This window comes from Elaeis guineensis, chromosome 7, assembly GCF_000442705.2.
Source record: "Elaeis guineensis isolate ETL-2024a chromosome 7, EG11, whole genome shotgun sequence".
Taxonomy (NCBI): domain Eukaryota; kingdom Viridiplantae; phylum Streptophyta; class Magnoliopsida; order Arecales; family Arecaceae; genus Elaeis; species Elaeis guineensis.
In genome coordinates this window covers 92,588,850-92,607,329 of record NC_025999.2, presented here as the reverse complement: position 1 = coordinate 92,607,329, position 18,480 = coordinate 92,588,850, and the positions used below count along the sequence as shown (strand labels likewise).

The window sequence follows — 18,480 nt, the reverse complement described above, 5'->3', positions numbered from 1 at the left end:
AGCTTTGACTGTAATTAAAAAAATTATTAAAAGTTAGATTAATAAATTAAAAAAATATAAATTTAAATATTAAATTAATAATTTATATTATAAAATATAATATATATTATTAAAAATTTGTATATTCAAATAAGCTTGCAAATCTTTGAACCGAGTATTTTGCCATCGGGCTTGACGCAAAAAATTTTTTTGTTTGAGTTATTTGAGCAAGAACTCAATGATAGCCGAGTCAGAGGTTGGATTTGAACCAAGCTGCTGTGGCTTATTTGCAGTCCTACTGAGATTCCCGCGGCCCTACTGCTACTGGTAGATCACTCCTACGGCAGCCCGACATGAGAAGATACAGTACTTTCAAAAAAAAAATTCGGAGAAATCCAAACGACGTCCGGCGGCCCTCTGTGTCTGGGTGACGCCATCCCCGCTTGCTCCACCGCCCATAGCAACGGAGGAGGAGGGAACGGAGGAGGTGGAGGACAACCTAGGCGAAGGCGGGCTCCACCAGATCCGCGGAGATCCGCGCCGCTCCGCCCATTCCCCGACCAGATCCGTGGCGACAGGCTACTACAACCTTCGCGGGACTCTGGCGTACGTCGTGCTGGAGATCCTCCCAAGAAGGCTACGACGGTACCACCTTCGCGGGACTCTGGCGTACGTCGCGCTGGAGATCCTCCCAAGAAGGCTACGACGGTACCAAGATCGATGTTTGCGGAAAGAAATCAAAGAGAAATCCAAACAGATCCGCAGCGACCCGCGCCGCTCCGCCCACTTCCCGACTAGGTCGATGGCGACGGGCTCCGGACTCGAGTACGTCCTTTTTTTTTTTTTTTTTGATGAAAATGGGAAGCAGAATTGCCACCCAGCTTTTATTAAAGATTGGAGATATTTACTGCATGGAAGAGGAAGTGGTTAAGCGATGCACTTCTCATTCCTCCAGGAAATCCAGAAAAGATTGCAGGCCTTATAGATCAAAAGGCTGCTGCCGACCCTGAAGGTACAAAATTAGGATTAGAAGAGGGGAACGGACTCAAGTACGTCGCGCTGGAGATTCTCGCCAAGAAGGGCTGCGACGGAGCCAAGATCAGAGGGAACGGAGGTTGGCGGCGAGGAGGTGAGACTTGTGCAAATGGTCGCCGGGGCTGCTGCTCTGCCGGGCGGACACGGCGTACCTTTGCAGCACGTGGAGCCGCCCGTGCATGGGGCCAACAAGCTGGTGTCGCGGCACGAGCGGGTGGGGATGTACGAGCCCTGTGAGCAGGCGCCGGCCATGGTCATGTGCGAGGTGGACGCTGCCGCGCTCTGCGTCACCTGCGACGCCGACGTGCACTCCGCCAACCCCCTCGTCTGCCGCCACGAGCGCGTCCCCGTCGTCCCCTTCCTCGAACCCGCCACCTCCGCCCTCAAGTCCGCCAGCGGTGGCGGCTGCGGCTTCCTGTTCAGAAGCGTCGACGACTGCGACGAGGTGGAGAACAAGGGGAATGAAGCGGAGGCCGCGTCGTGGCTCCTCAGCAGTCCTACTCCCCCGAACCCTAACCCATAGGGGAGATGCACTTAGAGGCGCCGGAACTGAAGACGGCCGACTACTTCTTCTTGGATGTGGATCCAGCGAATGTGTAGAGCAAGTAGACTTAAGAGATATGTAAATAAAAGCTTATAAATTGACCCGAAGTCATTCAAATAAAAGCTTTTCAATAGGCTGGTGACCCGAGGAGTGTTTGGAAAGTCCAGGCTTTCTCAATTGATCAATTATGGAGATGATGAAAGATTAAGGAGCCTATCATATTTAATTTTACACATATATGTGCAATAAATTAATGATTTTAAGGTGGAAAGAATCTTATGATTGTCAAAAAAAAAAAAAGAAAAAAGAAAATGTTGTCAAGCTGTGTGGATTCAACCAGAAAAATCAACAAGCAAGAAGATTCTTCATTATGGTTTCTCATAGGAGAGAAATCTCCGCTGCTAGCTCCACCATATGGCTGTTCCACTCGGTAATTATTGATCATCAAATGAGTCTTAATTAGAAATGGACAGATTTATTCAAACAAATGAGCCATGCATTAAAAATGTCTACTAGAAGATGGTCTATGTTACCGCATGCTGACAACGGTGGTAAGATAGCAGGCTGCTTGGCAATAACGTAAAAGCTACACCCTACGCCACCTCAACCCGTAGCGTGATTACTTTCTACCCCAACGAAGAGAAGTAGTGTCCCCAAATAAAAAATGTGGCTGCTTTGAGTTTAAGTTTGAGAAGAATATGGGACTCTAACCTCTCAAAGGAGTCCGCAGTTCTCGAGAGAGACAGATGTCAGATGATGAAACCACTTAGTTTGGGTCCTCAGCAATGGGTCCTTATCTTACCCGGATGGTTTCTTATTGGAAGATATCATCTAGTTAAGGCGTTATGCCTGGGCGTTTCTTTTGATCCTAGATAACCATGTAATTGGAACGTGAGTCATTATGCGATGTTATTAAATGCTATGAGATTTTTTTTAAAAAATAGATCATTGTAACAACGTTCTTCATCGGGCCTAGCCTTTGTCCAATAGAATGAAACTGTAGCAGAAATGAGAGATTTTGATGGGGCTTTAGGTGATCATTTGTCCTTGTTCTTGGAGTTTTTTAAAAAAAAAGGCCGTATATTTTGGTCCAAGGCCAGACTGCATAGAATAAGCAAACTAAATCTTTAGGAGGTCTTCAAGAAAGATCTTGTACAAAATTCTGTATACAGATATGCAGCAGAAGCTGCCTTCGAAAAACAACCCAAAGAAAAGTAGATTCCATAGTTAAGCACCAACTTCAAAACGCGCAGTAGCTTGTAACTAGATTGCTTGGACTCTCTGCCCTTGCTGTATGAAGCTTTTTGCCCGAGTTGATGGAATTGTGCAAGGCATCTTGGATTATCTACCTTCTCTCTTGGAAAAAAATAATAATAATAACAAACGGAAAATCTTGGGTTATCTATGGGTGAGGTTGGCATGGTTCTTTTAGTGATTAGATTTGGATCCACATTTGTTTTTTTTTTTTCGGAAGAAAAGGAATTTGGATCCGCATCTGACCCGAAGAGTTGGGGCTGCCTTGGCTGATCTCTAATATATAATATCTAAAAAAAGCGAGTTGATATTTTGAACTGTGACACTGACAAAAATGTCCATATTGAATGAGTACAATCTTATATTGATTATATCAAGGATGCAATCGGAATAACCTTAATGAAGAAAAATCCAGTGTCAGAATAAACAATTACCTCATTTCAGTTCAAAGAAATCAAATCTCTCTCGCTCTTTCTCTCTCTGAGTACAACTCTTACCGTCTCAACCTCTTTCTCGACACATGGATCTCTCCAAACCCATATGAAAATCTTCTCCAAGTGTGGCTTCTCATGTTTTCTCGATGAGATATAGTTGTCTTTCTCTCCCAAATTTTTCTTCCTCTTGAGATCTAAGATGTAAGATGGGAGTAGATATCTCTCTCCAAATAAGTGCATTGCATGCACCGTGCCTCAATCCAAAAATAAGCCGCCCGAACCGCCTGCGATTGGAGTGGTGACAAGAAATGAGACTTTATGTTCTTCCCTGAACCATAACTACTATATACACGAAACTAAAAAATAAAAAACGAGAAGGGGCGATGTGAATGGTCAAACTAAGGTCAGATGCATGGTGGGTGTGATGCTTAGGACCAAAATATCCCAGTTGTACTTGCAAAATATGTGTGTATATAGCTTCATTATTAATAATTCTTAGTTCATAAAATTTGTTTAGTCTTTTTTTTTTCTTGTGCCCTAGATGGGTTTTTTTTAACTATTTTGATAAATATTTAGTGCATCTATGCTGACCTTAAGCTTGTTTTTCAATGACAGATTCAAGATATTTTTTGACCTTTCTAGTAGTGTTACTAGATTAGCACTGAAGATCAATGCTGAAGTCCAATGTTCTTATTTATGTGTCCATAATATTTTTTTAGTTTTTATTAAAATATTTACATGTGCCTACACTTTTGCTAAGTTTGTGAGTCCATATTTTTACGTGTTCACATGTTTCTAAAACTGTATTCTAAATAATTATTAAAACACAACTCTTTTTTTTTTTTTTTTTTTGCATACTTTATGATTATATGTCACTCGATATTAGTTGTACAACATTGCTCAAAATATTCGATTTGTGTATGAGCTAGCATCTTGTTTTCATGGCTATGTCCACTTAAAGCATATATGAATATAATTAATATTCTTGTCTGGTTCGAGCAAATATGATAATAACTAACCTCTATTTCCTTATGTATTCATCTAGAGATGATATAAACATAAATTTTTGGTTTCTATCTGATGTTTTATATCACTATTTATATCCACTAAATCAAAACAGTTATGTTAATAATTGACCCATCTATCATCTTTTTTCAACCCTTCCCAGATGCTCCTCCTTCCGGTCATAGTTCAGCCGATGCTTACAAAGGAAGCCGCATCTCTCTATTTTGTTTTGGGTGTTTTAGGAATCGGAACTTGATATTACTTCCACTCGAATCTATAAAGAGCTAATGGAGTATCTAAAAATATTTTACTTTATTGGAAAGGAAGAAAAATCAACCCACTTAGTACCCTAAAATATGGAAAATATTTTAGAGCGGCACTTCTTACTCCATCTGGTAAGGCATCCATAGCACTTTGTGAATGGTCCAATCTCTTGAATAGATTAGAAAATGTTGGAGTGGCATAGAAATGCCACATAATAAAGTTAAATGGATGTCATGTAACTCTTACATCTTGTCAAGTTTTGATTATGTTGGTAGGAATATCTTCTACTATGGAGGGTACGTATGGCGTGGGCTTTCCCTTAGCAGATATCTGCATGTGCATTGGAATTTCAGCTGCATTAGATATAATCAAAAGAAAGATAACAAAAAGAGATAGTAGTGTGAGTTGTGGTGCTTTAGCTTTCAAAAAGAGATAATTGTGTGGCCTGATGCCTTAGCTTTCACTGTTGTCATATCATCTGATCGGAAGAGGATGAGGTAGGGCGTAATAAAGGCTACAAGTCTATACTATATATTGCTAAGGATAAGTTAGAGATCAACTAGATATTTTAATTTATTATTATTATTTTTAAAGGAGAATCCTAAGTTACCATTGTAGTATTTCTTATGGATCCAATTTACTCATGTAACTTTCGTCAATATCGTTTTGCCACGTATCAGCACCACTCATGTGCCACATCCTAAGTGGGGAAGGGAATGGCGCACGAAATCAATATACAGTACCAATTTACAGTACCGATTAAAGGGGCAAATAAAATACACCAAACCAGAGTGCAAGTCCTTGAGTGACTGGAAGCAGTTTTGTTTTAAAAAAAGAAAAAATCATTATAGAAATTAAACGTGAGTCACTTCCTCCTTGATCGCCCCGTCCGTGACCACGTGGTGGATGCCAATCCAAGATTCGCCGATCCTTTCATTTCGATGTCACCTCCTCCCTTTTTGTGGCTGGCCAGGGAAAAGCGAGGAGCCCATGATTATTCCCCTCCTTCCTTTGCTGCACCAATTTTCTAAAGAGAAGAAGTGGCCAATGACGACAGGCTTGTTCTCCTAGGAGAGTGGGTAGTGGCCTGCCCTTCGCAACCACGAAAAACCACCTTTCCACCAAGCGGAGATCAGCACATACCACCTTTCTTCTCGGAAGAGGAGTTGAATGATATGGCGATGATTGACACTTGGCCTACAACATAATTTTATTGGTAAACCCATTTAGAATAGTGATTCTCGCTCTTGGCTTTGCTTAAAGGGCCCGAGGATGGGGTCATTCAGCCAGCTAGCCAGCTTGCTAGTGACAGAGGGCATCGTGCCCACGTGAGATCGGACCAATCGAGAGAGATCCTTCAGCTCCTCACGGAGCCCGATATGTTATCCTGGATATAATATCTCTCTTTGTCTGAGGGATTTGGACAGCTCTCAAGCATTTCAAGTTCCGAGGGAACTTGATAGAATTGTTAGTACATCCGAATTAGCTTTCCTCCCAGTTCTTTATGTGCGATAATCTTTTGCTTATCTCTAGTGGTAGCCATTAGGCTCAGGGGACCATGTCATCCTCTGCTGCGTTCGATGTAGGCGTGCGAGGACTGCGATGGAATGCCGGCTGGAGGGGATATCCTTTCATGTCTTTCACGTGCATGTCGGTCTCTGGGTTTTCTGCACGTATGGTTTAGGGCTGAGACCAGAGAGGAAGGGCAAAATTTCGAATTTGCGTCTCCGGAGGTGGGGAAAATACCTGAATCTTTTTGGAGACAATAAAGATAATATATATATATATATATATATATATATATATGGTTCTATCGAAAAAGTAATATATATATATATATATATATATATATATATATATATATATATATATATATATATATATAAAAACTGTTTTCAGTTCCATTTGTGTTAAATATTTGGCCATGTAGGCGAAGTTTAGTACGAGAGAGGGGAAAAAAAAAATGAAAGACTTATCTCTCCTGCAGCTTCCTTGTATTCTAGGGTGTTTTGACTGCGGTGACTTGCAAGAACGAATCGAGCCAACATAGCTTTTTAGCTGTTGATGGGCAAATAGATCCCTTACCTTGGCTCTTCAATCTTTGTACTAAACAAGGAGTATCCGGTAGCGCCTGAACATGAATACAATGGAAGTCAGGAAAAATGCACTTTGCTAGAATTACATAAATGCGATCAAGTCATGTATATATCTTTGCAATTACCACTGTTTTTTTAATATATATTTCTTGAATGCAACAATCGGACCTTTTAAATTTGTTTGACAATTTCCATCGATTTTCTTGGGGGAAGGAAAAGGAGGAGAGAACTCCATCATTACGTGTGCTCGAATAAAGTTCCCGAGGCATCAACTTGGGCTAGGTACAATAAGGGATAAGGCTAATATCCCATCTAATCAACCTTTCCCATGAATGAAGCTCCACAACTGGCTAGAATGAAAGGTATTTATATTGAATAATTGTTGTTCAAAGATATGGTGGGGATGCTACCATCTGGGTCCAAACCTAGAATAAGGTGCAATTTGATCAAGTCCCATTGGCTACTTTTATTTTTAGCTGAAAGGATGGCTCTCTATTTTTCTTTTTGATACAGGATGCCTTTCTCTATTTAGAATAAGGTCCATACCGCTAGAACTAGGACGACTATCCTCTCTTAGATCTATAAAATTATCTGGATCTATCTTCTTGTATTTCCTTCAAATAATAGATTTATAATTTTTCTGAATTATTTTTGTATATAGCCAAGTAAAATTTTGAGATAATGTGGTGTCATACTGAGTTAAAGAAACTCCCCAAAAAAGTTTACATATTCTATTCTTTCATGTACATCTCTTTTCAATGATGCTGTGTGCAAATTTGAGGCATATATAATTGGAATATGTTCACGAAGTAAATTAATTGTACATGAATTCTTGAATACAAGATCCAAAGACCTAAAGTTTTGGGACTTGACCTTTGACATGACATCAAGGCAAAGTACACTAGAACTAATGAGTTATGATACGTGAATGGTTGAATAGTTTTTCAAGCAAAGTTTAGCCTCTCATGTGCATTTGTGGTCCATTCACCTTTGACAAAGGTTGTTATACCAAACAGTGTCCAGAAACACATGAAAACTACTATATGTGGAGGCACAAAAGGAGGAATCTAATGAAAAAGTTGTCATTGATCACAAAAATGAGAGGGATGAAGCTTTTCCGATATTGATTCTTGGTCTCTCAGAATCTCGATACCACTGCCGGTAATAAATAAGCCAACAAATTAAAGGTGAATAGATTGATGATAACTTTTTTGATTGAGAAAAAAAAAGTTATCTTCAATCCATTCACCTTTGATTTTGAATAGATTGAAGATAACCTACCAAAAGAGACAACTTGCCTAACGGAAAAACGAGAGACCTAGAGAGAGAAGGAAGCTTCCTTTCTATAGTTTTCTAGGAGCCAAATCCGACACGTCGTGGCATTAGGGCTACCATACTAAGCAACAATTAAAACATCATATGCACTAGAATACTAAAAATTGACGTGAAGAAAAGTTTATATCCAAAGTCAAAATCATTTAGAGACAGACTATAGCCCATACAAGGGTTTTTATGCCATAGCAATTGGCATACGTACAATGCTAGATCTCACCCAAAACGCCAACTATATTAGTCAATATCAAGTATGCAACTTGGCTTCATATTGAGATGGAACCAATGCCATAACTTGCTTCTCACGCTATTTCTGATCCTTATTCCCTCAAAAGTTAAAAACAAGTCCGGATGTTTTATTATTTAAATTAAAAAAAAAAAAAGGATATTAGCTCATAGATCATAGTCTCCTTCAACGCGTGCCGGATAAGAAAAGCATAACTTACTAGAGGCCATCACATTCCCATGGTTCACATCCGTGTCATAATGCATGCTGTCCATCCATTACAAGGTCAAGAGGATAGATTGTGTCCATCTGGTCAATCCCAAGTTTAAATTAAGCAGGACGACTATTCTTCTTTCCTCTTTATGGGTGTATTAGAAGAAAAGATATATTCAACCAACTTTAAGAAGAGCATGAGATCAGTTGTTGATGCCCATATTTTGGCGTATTTGGCTTAAGAGAACAAAAAAATCTTTCTTCGTCGGCAAGCATCCTTTTTTTGAGTTCTACAAAGGACCCTTCACTCTTTTTGTCCGAAACATCCAGATAAAATCATCAAATTTTGACTCATATATCCTTTTTAGTTTTAGATTTTTTTTATAAATTTTATTTTTTAAAAATTAATTAATTGTGTGGGAGGAGTACCTTGCTTCCTCCACATTCCATCAAAAAAGTATATATTTATCTTTTTTTTTCAAAAAAAAATGTTGGGACGACGGAAAGGAGGGCAAAATGGTGAACTTGGTAGGGGCTGAATCGGCATACCCCGCCTGACGGAAGCCGGATGGAGACCGTTGGACGTACGGAATCTCTCCGTCCAACCACGTGTTGGCGATCCATACGGCAGACGGCGCTATCAGCCAGTCTCGGAAGGGATTTTTGATTTGAGTAAACTAACGCCGTGTGGTTTATTTGACCTTGCCCCAATCCTCGTACGCCACAGACGCCAACAAATTGCTTCCAGAACCGGTAACATGTTGACCCAATGTTACACCCGCTCACCATTACGCTTTATCCGGATGACGTAGATCTGCGTGCACTGAAAGGCTGCAACGTTGGGTGTTTCTGAGGAGTGCATCAGAGAACTTTGCAGAAAATGGAAGGCCTCCAGCAACTCCAAACGGGAAGTCTCCTGCCCTAAAGTGGCTGACCTTGTCCTCTCTTATTGATGCATCCTCAAACAAAATGACTGTCCTTAAATAGGGGGGGAGAGAGGAAAAGGCAGCAGCAGCAGTCTATTTCCTTCCATTTTTTGGTAGGTAATCCACTCTTATCCCTTCCTTCCTCCCCAGATCTCTATCACCTCGGCTTCCTTGTTCTCCATCTGATGTTATTTCCCTTCACAAGTATTCTTTGCATTCTGTTATCAGATCTAAAGAGGATCGATCAAGTTATCGGCGGCTGCGAGCTAAGGGAGGAAGGGAGAGATGGGCAGAGGGAAGATCGTGATCCGAAGGATTGAGAACTCGACCAGCCGGCAGGTGACCTTCTCTAAGCGGCGCAAGGGTCTGTTGAAGAAGGCCAAGGAGCTCGCCATCCTTTGCGATGCCGAGGTCGGCTTTGTCATCTTCTCCAGCACTGGCAGGCTCTACGATTTTGCCAGCTCCAGGTCAGTCCTCTCTCTCTCTCTCCCCCCTCCCCCACCTTACTCTCTATATCCACATAAGTGGCTTTTTTTTTTTTTTGTCATAACCCATGCAAAGTTTTCTATTATTGCATGGTACATGTGGCATTTATGTGCAATCTTAGAGGCAAGTTTGGTAGTTTTAATGGTAGTCCTAGGTTTGGTATTTAAGATAGGGTTCGAAGAAGAATGAGACCGAAGAAGCTGTAATGGTAGTTCTAGGTTTGGTATTTAAGATAGGGGTCGAAGAAGAATGAGACCGAAAAAGCTGAAGAAGTCCTTAGAGGAGAAGTTCATTCTAAAGAACGAAATGAGATATTTTCATCCCCTTCTGGCTCAATCACCTTCTTTCTCCTCTCTCACTTAATTGGTCTCTTGGATTTTTCCTCCATCAAGTGCGGTGCTAAGTGATACAACTTCCCCTCACCAGGCACAGAAGTAGTTCTTTAATTGAGAAGAATTTTGAAACGATGACGAAATTAAAGGTTTGGAAGAGGTCCCCTTTTTTAGTTTGTTTTGTTTGGAATAGAAGAAATGGAGGGTTCTTCATAAAGATGTGGCGGTAAGTGATGTTGAGGGTCTTGTATTGTAGATTTTGATTTTAACTTGTGGTCTATTCATCGATATCATCCCCGCGAGGATAGAAAAACTAATGACGTGATTGATTTGTACTTTTCCAATAGTAAAAATCTTCAGTAGGTCTTTAGTGGGCTTGCAGATTTTTCTGAGCCTAGTGGTGGCTGAGCACTAGATGCTTTTGAGCCTAAAGATGATAGCAGATTCTGAGAACACAGTACGAGGGATGCGGTGAAGCTTATCTTGTCCATTAGAATCAAATCATGATGAGGAGCTATGACACTTAATTCAGCAGTCACCGTGATGAGAGCTCTGGTAATGCTGACAAGGCTTGGTTGACTCGTATAAAGCCTACGGGAACTTAAAAACGGTTTGTCTTCCATGAATTTGGACCAGCCGATGGGAATGTCATGATGTAGGGATGGTGATTTTGACAATAAACCAAACAAAAGAACCGAAGTTTCTAGAAGGATAACAAGAACTAGTGTCAATCAAATTCATGAATCAGAAAGAAAGTGATGCGAGGATACGCATGCCAGAAAACATAAAAGGCACGTAGTTAGTACTGCCTGGAGACGACATTGGTTAAAATCCATACGAGCATCACTGGAGCCAACATTGTTCAATAATTGATCCGGTTTGGCATTTCAAATGCTTCTGCACAGAACTACCGAATGGATGTTTTGATAAGGAGAAGTGGTATCATCATAATTTAACTGATATGAAATTCATTTTACAAGACGTAGGGGCATCTCGCACAGTACCATGGGAAGACACATACTACCATTATAAATAGCTGTGACATCCAGAAGTTTACTGAGAATAGTATCTCGTGCAACAAGATCTTTTCTCAACTCTGCAGTGAATTAATTAGTTTCTTTTGCTGAATTATTGATGCCTTGACCGAGTTACTTATCTACACTACATATATGGAGTTGAACAAGCAGTGGCCCTTCTCAGTGTACGTTGCAGGAATTTCCTACGGTTTAGAGTACATGATAACTTTTTAGTTGGTTGAAGTAAAGGCAATTGGCCGTAGTTAACTTCTTAAACCACCTATCTGTCACAAACCTTCACATACCTAAGATTCTACAACTAAGATGTGGAGGATCCAAACTAGGACAACGAGTTTGAGTTGATTATGCATATAATGGTAAAATTGCTTATAGTCTTTTCTTTTTTTGTTCCGTAATCACCTCTAAATTTGGATGTGATTAGCCAACTACAGGAAATCAAACTAAATTTTGAGTTTTGAATGATAGCATGCGAACTGCATTTTATGCATTAATGGAATTTATACGCTACATTGAAGTATAGAGCTTTCCCACCAAAAGAGTGTAAAGCTTATCTTGTTTCAATATAGCTGTGATTATTTCAATGTTTCTTAAGAGGAAAAATCGAGGAAGTTCAATTATCTCATATCTTCATCAACATTGGTGTAAGAAAACAATCACAGAAGATGCGTTGCATAGAGTCAAATGTTCCTATGTGGCATATATATGACTTCTCTTTCCTATTGGTGCATTTGACTCTTTAGTCTTTAAGTTCTCTTGCTCGTTTTTTACAACACAACCAGATTTATTATTTTAGATTCACGTTTCTTTTTTCATGTGATAATCCTTACTTATAGTTCTTGCATGCCCAGTATGCTGTAGTTAATTTCCAACCTTTTATGTGATTCATTTGATTTTTGTTCTCCAAGCCTTAAAAAGAATAGTATCTAAAGCATGCAAGAAGGAAAATGAATGATGGACAAGAACAACCGTGCAATTAATATTAGGTGGGAAAAGGATACTTTTAAGTAATCAAATTATCATGGAATAGTCTTATGATGGAGTTTATACCCTCAAAGAACTTCAGACTCCTGATTTGTAGAATATCTCCATCTTTGCAGTCGAAACTTTAATTTGAATAGGCTGACATATGAAAAATTTGCCGTCTAAAGACAAGATAAAAAGTTATGAAGAGGTAGCATAGATTGAGGTATTGAAGGAGTAAGATGGAATCAGCAATTTATAATCCCTAGCTACTGATTTCTTCAAGGTAATGAAGCACAAGATAAAAGTGAACAATTTGAGAATGAATCTTTCCTATGGATAATAAGCATAGTTATACGAAGGCTGGTGTGCTTAAAGGGTCGGATGGCTCAGATGATTGGGTTAACTCCGCTCCTGTGTATGTGAGGTATTGTCTGCTCTAGCTCATGATCATCTTTGAGCTTCAGTGGACCTTGGTCATTTGGAGCCTCACGGTTTTATCCTTTAAAAAATACCTCATGAGGAAGAAAATGTTCCAATCTATATGAGCTATACTTTCTTTTGACTAACAACTACTGATGTGGGACTAAAGATGCTCTTTCTATACTACAACATAGCCTCCCAGTCAAAAGAAAGTATGTGTGGATAGGAAATGTTCCCACTGACAGTGCTAATATTGCAGTCAAAGGGTTGGATGGTTTGGATGGTTGGATTAACTCCGCTCCCGCATACGTGAGATATTGTTCCCTTTGGCTCATAACCATTTTTGGACTTCAGTGGGCCTTGGTCATTTAGAGTCTCATATTTTGCCCTTTAAAAGATACCTCACTAGGAAAAGAAGGTTTCAATCTATATAAGCTATACTCCCTCTTGACTCACAACCGATGTAGAACTAAATAGCCCTCCAATTAAGAGGGAGTATGTGTGGGTAATACATTGCAGCAGGACTTCAAAAGAGGAATGATGAGGTTGGTGTTGAACCGATCGAGTTGGAGAGTTGCTAAGGGTCAAATCGATGTAGATTATGAGTGAATCTGTAGAAGAAGTCCTAAAATCGATAAGGTACTCTCTGGTTTAGGACCCTCCGGTCTTTAATTAAGTCAGCTGGGGCCTTAAAAATAGATAGTGAAAATAGAGAAAATAGAAGGCAAAGGGAGAGATTTTGAGTGGAAAGGTGAGTATTTTGAATTTCCTTCAGTCAGAGAACTGAAATGAATTCAGTAGAGTTCAGGCTCCATGAGTTCTGACTTATCTTGCGGAGAGTACTCTGCCTCTCTTTATATAGAGAGGATTTGCTTAGGCCATTAGGAGAGTTTATTAGACCATTAAGAATCTGTCAGGTCGTTAGTTTGTTATAACAAAATAGCTAGCTGTATGAAAATCATGGGTTATTCACCCACTTAGTGATTAGCTGTAGTATGGATGGAAAACAGTTATTGTAGAGCTAGACGACAGCTATAATGAAACTGTAAAGTAACTGTCTTTGTTTTAGGTCAAATTGGCTCTAGATCGATGTCTCATGTAGCAGGTCGAACAAAAGCTGAGCTGATCATAATACTCAATTAAGGATTAAATCGGATCAATTCAGGTCGGTGTATAACTAAACTGTGGGTTGACCAGATCGGCATTCCATTGACCTGACTAAAAAATTGACAATGGGATTTTCAAATGATTCTCTCTGATTTTGCTATATGGCCAGAGGTCGATTATCTGTACCAACAAAGGCAATAATTGGCACTTTAAGATTCTAGCTTTGGGTAATCCTTGATGTTTCATATAAAATCATCTAAAGAAATATTTTTGAACACTTATTTGAGTATGGTTTTCATTATCTACATTAAATTTTCATTATTTTAATGTTTTAAATAAGCAAAATATTATGGCCAAATTCTTATCTTCCAAGAAAATTGTGGATGCTTGATAGAAAGTTTCTTGGAAGTGTTCTACGTAATAATTGGAAGCATATTAAGTACACTTTAAATTAATGATTTTGTAGACAATTGTTGTTAGATATTAATTAGAATAGATGGCTCCTAACTTGTTTGCCATGTATATTAGTTGCTTTAATGTCATACTTGATGGATATTTCATGATTTGGTGTTTAGAGTAGATTATTGTTATATCATGAATTTAGAAGCTAAATTTTAAAAGGAAAGAAATAACCAAATGTTTCTTTCTTCTGGATTATGCAAGTGTTCTACATATTGTATGACCTCATAAAGCATTTCTTGCAAAGTCATATATGCAGTTTTACATATATATTCTTATACAAGGTTTCATTAAACTCATTACAAGTTTCATATGTGTTTCATATATAAAATCCAATATTCAAATCATATGTCATTGATAATTCAATTATGACATTCTTAAATATTAAACCAAACATTATGCAATTGAAATGACACCTATATTTTACATGAACTACAATTGTTGAAATGGTTATAATTACCATTATAAGCAAAGTCATCGTATATCGATCTCTCATGTGTAGTTGTTTTTTAAATTGATTACAATATCTGCTTCTGGAATTCAAGATCAAACACCTACTTGATGTTTGTCAATCCATATTTTATTTTGTATTAATCTCATCATCGTCCTTTCAAATTTGATGACAAATAAGAAACTTATCAGATCATATTTGGCGTTTACTACATATAATTAGAAATCCATTCACCTAAATTTCAAATTAACTCTACATGTCGCTGAATTATATAGTCTATTTCAGACATTTATATATACTTGTATATACTTCAGAACCTCATGACCAAGCTTTTTTTCTTCTTTTTTTTTTTTCTTTTGATGAGGGGTGAAGGGTGGGGAATCCTCTTAACATTGTGTTGACATGATTATGTGCTAAGTTTCAAGCTATGCACAAGGAAACCTGGAGTATCCCTTAACTTGAATACTATTCATAACTATGAGCGAGGCTGAACTTGGGCATCACAAAACCAAAGTCTATATAAGCGCAACGGAATGGTTATTTCTCAAAGCTATCTTTATTTTTTTTTTTTTCTCAGAAAAGGAAAAACTAGGTTCCACTTGCTTCATTGAGAATATAAAGATCAAAAGTACAAAGGTACATAGAGTACCAAGAAAAGTTATTTCTGCGACTATCAAAAAGGTACCACGCGCACATTGATTTGCTTTTTTCACAGTGAATGCCCCAAGCCGATGATCACAATCCATCACAACTAAAAACATTCTCTCCAAAAGAGATCTGAAAGAGGACTTGAATCCGTTCATTTGTTTTGAGGGCCTAACATTAATTGTCATTCTATTTAAGTAACTTTGGGGCCATGCTAACTATTGATTTTATAATGCAGTAACTAGCTTGGACTTACTTCAAGGGTAAGATTCCCAAAGAGAATCATACCTAAACTTTTCTTTTCAAAAATAAGTAAAATTTCTTCCTACATCTGAATAAGTAAAATTTCTTCCTGCATCTGGATAAGTATGTTGTTAGACTGAATGCTTGATCTTAATTTTCTAAATAATCCGTGAATTTCTAGGAATGTCAATATGTATTCTTGAAATAAAATGACTGACTAATTTTCTTTTATGATTCTATCCTTGTGGGATTTTCTTTTCATCTCTAATCCTAATTAATGATCTCTCTTGCTTATGGATTGAAGAACATTGCAATTCTATCATAAGGTTTATTTGAGCATTATATTTTAAATTGAAGGATTATTATATTAGAAGCAGTCATAAACAAGTACTCCGGGCTATTGTTAAAAGCATGAATATAATTGGGTCTACCCACAAAACATGCAAGGCCTAAAAAAAAAAACCCTTAGTGCCAGTGCAAGTAATCTAGGATACTTAAAACTTTTAACTTAATAAACAAATCCAACATTATTTTCAAACTCAATCCATGTTCATTACATAATATTTATTTTTAAAGAAAAAAAAAACTTCTAGGTTCTAATCCTTCCGCTCAAGGCCTATTAATCCAATCTACACTGGATATAGGCATCTGAAAAAGGGTAAGAAAATGAAAGAGAGCTAAAAGCCCAGTAAGTCATCCTTATTATTATTCGATCAAGCATAATATAACAAAACTCAAGATTGTAATACAAGTTTTCTATATTTATAATTTAAGACATGTTGAGCAATATAAAATATAAAATGATCAACACATCTGAATAAAAAAAGTGAAATTTATGATCATTGTATTTAATTGTTCACACTTTTTCTCCTAGCCTTTTGACTATAGCCAGGGCCTGCCCATGGCAAGCCCCAAAAAATTTTTGATTTTAACTATAAGATACACACATCAGCATGCACCAATAATCATCCTACTAGAGATCCAAAAAAAACTAGCTCTGAAATCATACAAAAAAATATACCCATAATAGTATGTACAAGTGATCGTCCTACTGGTGCCGCTCAAAAGAAAACTAGATCCTGATTTCAATATGTCGTTAACCAGCATGTGCTAATGATCACCTAACTGGAGGCCTAAAAAAAGACTAAATCCTAAATCATATGATTGCAGTTAGACTAAAAATGATACATCACAATCAATAAAATCAACAATCAAAGTGGTAGAAAATAATGTAGTTCATACTCATGAAATTTATTTTATGGTTAATCTAGTTGTTCAAGGTCTACTTATACAGAGCATACATAATATAATTTTAAATATATATAAATATTACTCATTGTAAAATTTCAATACTTAAGTTAACTTCTATATGTCAAGTTATGCGAAGTGAACCAATTCATATATATAATCGAATACTAGATAGATGTATCTTTGGCTTGTAAGATATAGAAATATTTCCAAGGTACTGCACATGACCTAAATAAATCAATGATTAACATTACATCTAAGGTAAGCACATATTGTTTTTCAAAACTCAAGCATCTAAAGGGATTCTAGATCAATGAAGCCCACTAGAAGTTTCATCTTTCAAAAAATGTCTACATCAAGGATGGAACTCCAGATCAGCTTGACCAATAGTCCGAATCCCAGTACATATCTCAAACCTAACTTAGTTCTTCTAATATCACATATTCCTAATCTAGGAATCATGAAAGGTGCAGGAGTCATAATCACCTCAGTAGTGGGATCGGTCCCTAGAACCTATGTACGTTTTAGATCTAGTGCTCTGGGCTTATCTTGATCTATAAGATAATAAACCTGATTAGACCGAAAAAGAGAGGTGAAGAGGCAGAGAGAGAAAGCTAGAGGGACGTGGACGAAGATAAAGAGAACAAGAAAATGGTGATTGGCCCTATGCGGATACCCCAAGTGCTAAAGGACCTGAGAGAGAGAAAAATGTAGCCAGAAAGAGGAGAAAGGGAAGGGGCGGAGAGAGAGTGATGCAGAGGAAAGTGATAGAGAGAAAATTGGAAAAGAGTGAAGGTGGTCTGGTGGAGCTTGACAAGCATGGCTAACAACTCGACTATGGATGGAGACAAAGGTGGCTACTGAAGGTGGTCCAAAACGGAGAAGAAGAATGGGGAAACGAATCATCTTAGAGAAGAAACGAGGGTGATGGAGAGGCTCAACAATGTTGTAGCTCACCAGGCGTGCGCGTGTAATGTGATGGTGCTCTTATCCATGATTTGAGGAAGGAGAAGAAGAAAAAGGGAATAAGGTGATGAGGGAGATGCGAAGAAGAGGACAAAGAGCTCGATTTTTAAAGATATCATGGGCATCCATCTCACCCACCCGTGGAGGAAAAAGGGGAGAGGAGGGCGCAATTTTCTTTCTCTCGGTTGGCAACGATAAGCATGGAAGGGAGGCAGTGACCTTGGGTCATCCTTCTTTGTCTGGGCTAGGCCAGGAAAGAAAGAGGAGGCTGACTTTGGGAAGGCAGCCAAGCCTCCCAAGATAGGCACGATCCTTTCTCTTGCTGCCTGCCAAGGATGGCAAGGCAGTGGGGGGACCCTGCATCATAGATTCTAGCTTCAAATCTATAAGTTTCATCCCAAACATTTGGGACCTGGATGGTTACAGGTAAGTCTTCCCTTTCAAAAAAAAAAATGGTTATTGTTAGAAGCAAATATTCTTAATGAATCTAGAAAATGTTGATAATTATAATAATTTCATTATAATTAGTCCACATCTTTATGCTTTGCTTAATGCTTATGGATTGTGTCAACTGCTGAATTAACTTTCCAGGTGTAGATTCCTCTTCTTCAGCCTTTTGTTAATTGATCAAGTTTTTGATTCATCTATGCATCTTCTGTTTTCCTCCCTTATGTTGATCCCTTTTCTGCTGTTAATTTGACTCTAGTTGGACTCCTAAACATATTGGACTCTATCACCTACTCTATTGTCTGACTTCTATCTCTCCTCAAATGTGTGTTGCATGTGCCCAGTTGCTAATGAAGTATAATGTTTGA

General features: G+C 38.3%; 2 protein-coding genes across 9 annotated transcripts in view; both read left to right on the top strand.

The window, feature by feature from the left end:
* Positions 1-1,123: 1,123 nt before the first annotated feature.
* LOC140859362 (uncharacterized) lies at positions 1,124-1,537 on the top strand. Its single transcript, XM_073261013.1, has one exon. It carries the CDS (start codon positions 1,124-1,126, stop codon positions 1,535-1,537), a length of 414 nt encoding a protein of 137 aa, XP_073117114.1.
* A 7,732-nt stretch (positions 1,538-9,269) lies between these two features.
* The window catches only part of LOC105048533 (MADS-box transcription factor 23), a 70,563-nt gene continuing 61,352 nt past the window's right edge, over positions 9,270-18,480 (top strand). For 4 of the 8 annotated variants that reach the window (XM_029265553.2, XM_029265550.2, XM_029265549.2 and 1 more), the window contains exons 1-2: positions 9,271-9,421; positions 9,537-9,775. In XM_029265553.2, the coding sequence (XP_029121386.1) occupies positions 9,594-9,775 (182 nt within the window). In that variant the 5' untranslated portion in view covers positions 9,271-9,421; positions 9,537-9,593. Of the gene's footprint in view, positions 9,426-9,513; positions 9,776-18,480 lie in introns of all 8 variants that reach the window. The other 4 variants (XM_029265552.2, XM_029265551.2, XM_019852000.3 and 1 more) reach the window with 3 other exon arrangements.

Coding starts and splice junctions, on each gene's coding strand:
- LOC140859362 (XM_073261013.1), top strand. CDS start 1,124: ATGGTCGCCGGGGCTGCTGCTCTGCCGGGCGGACACGGCGTACCTTTG.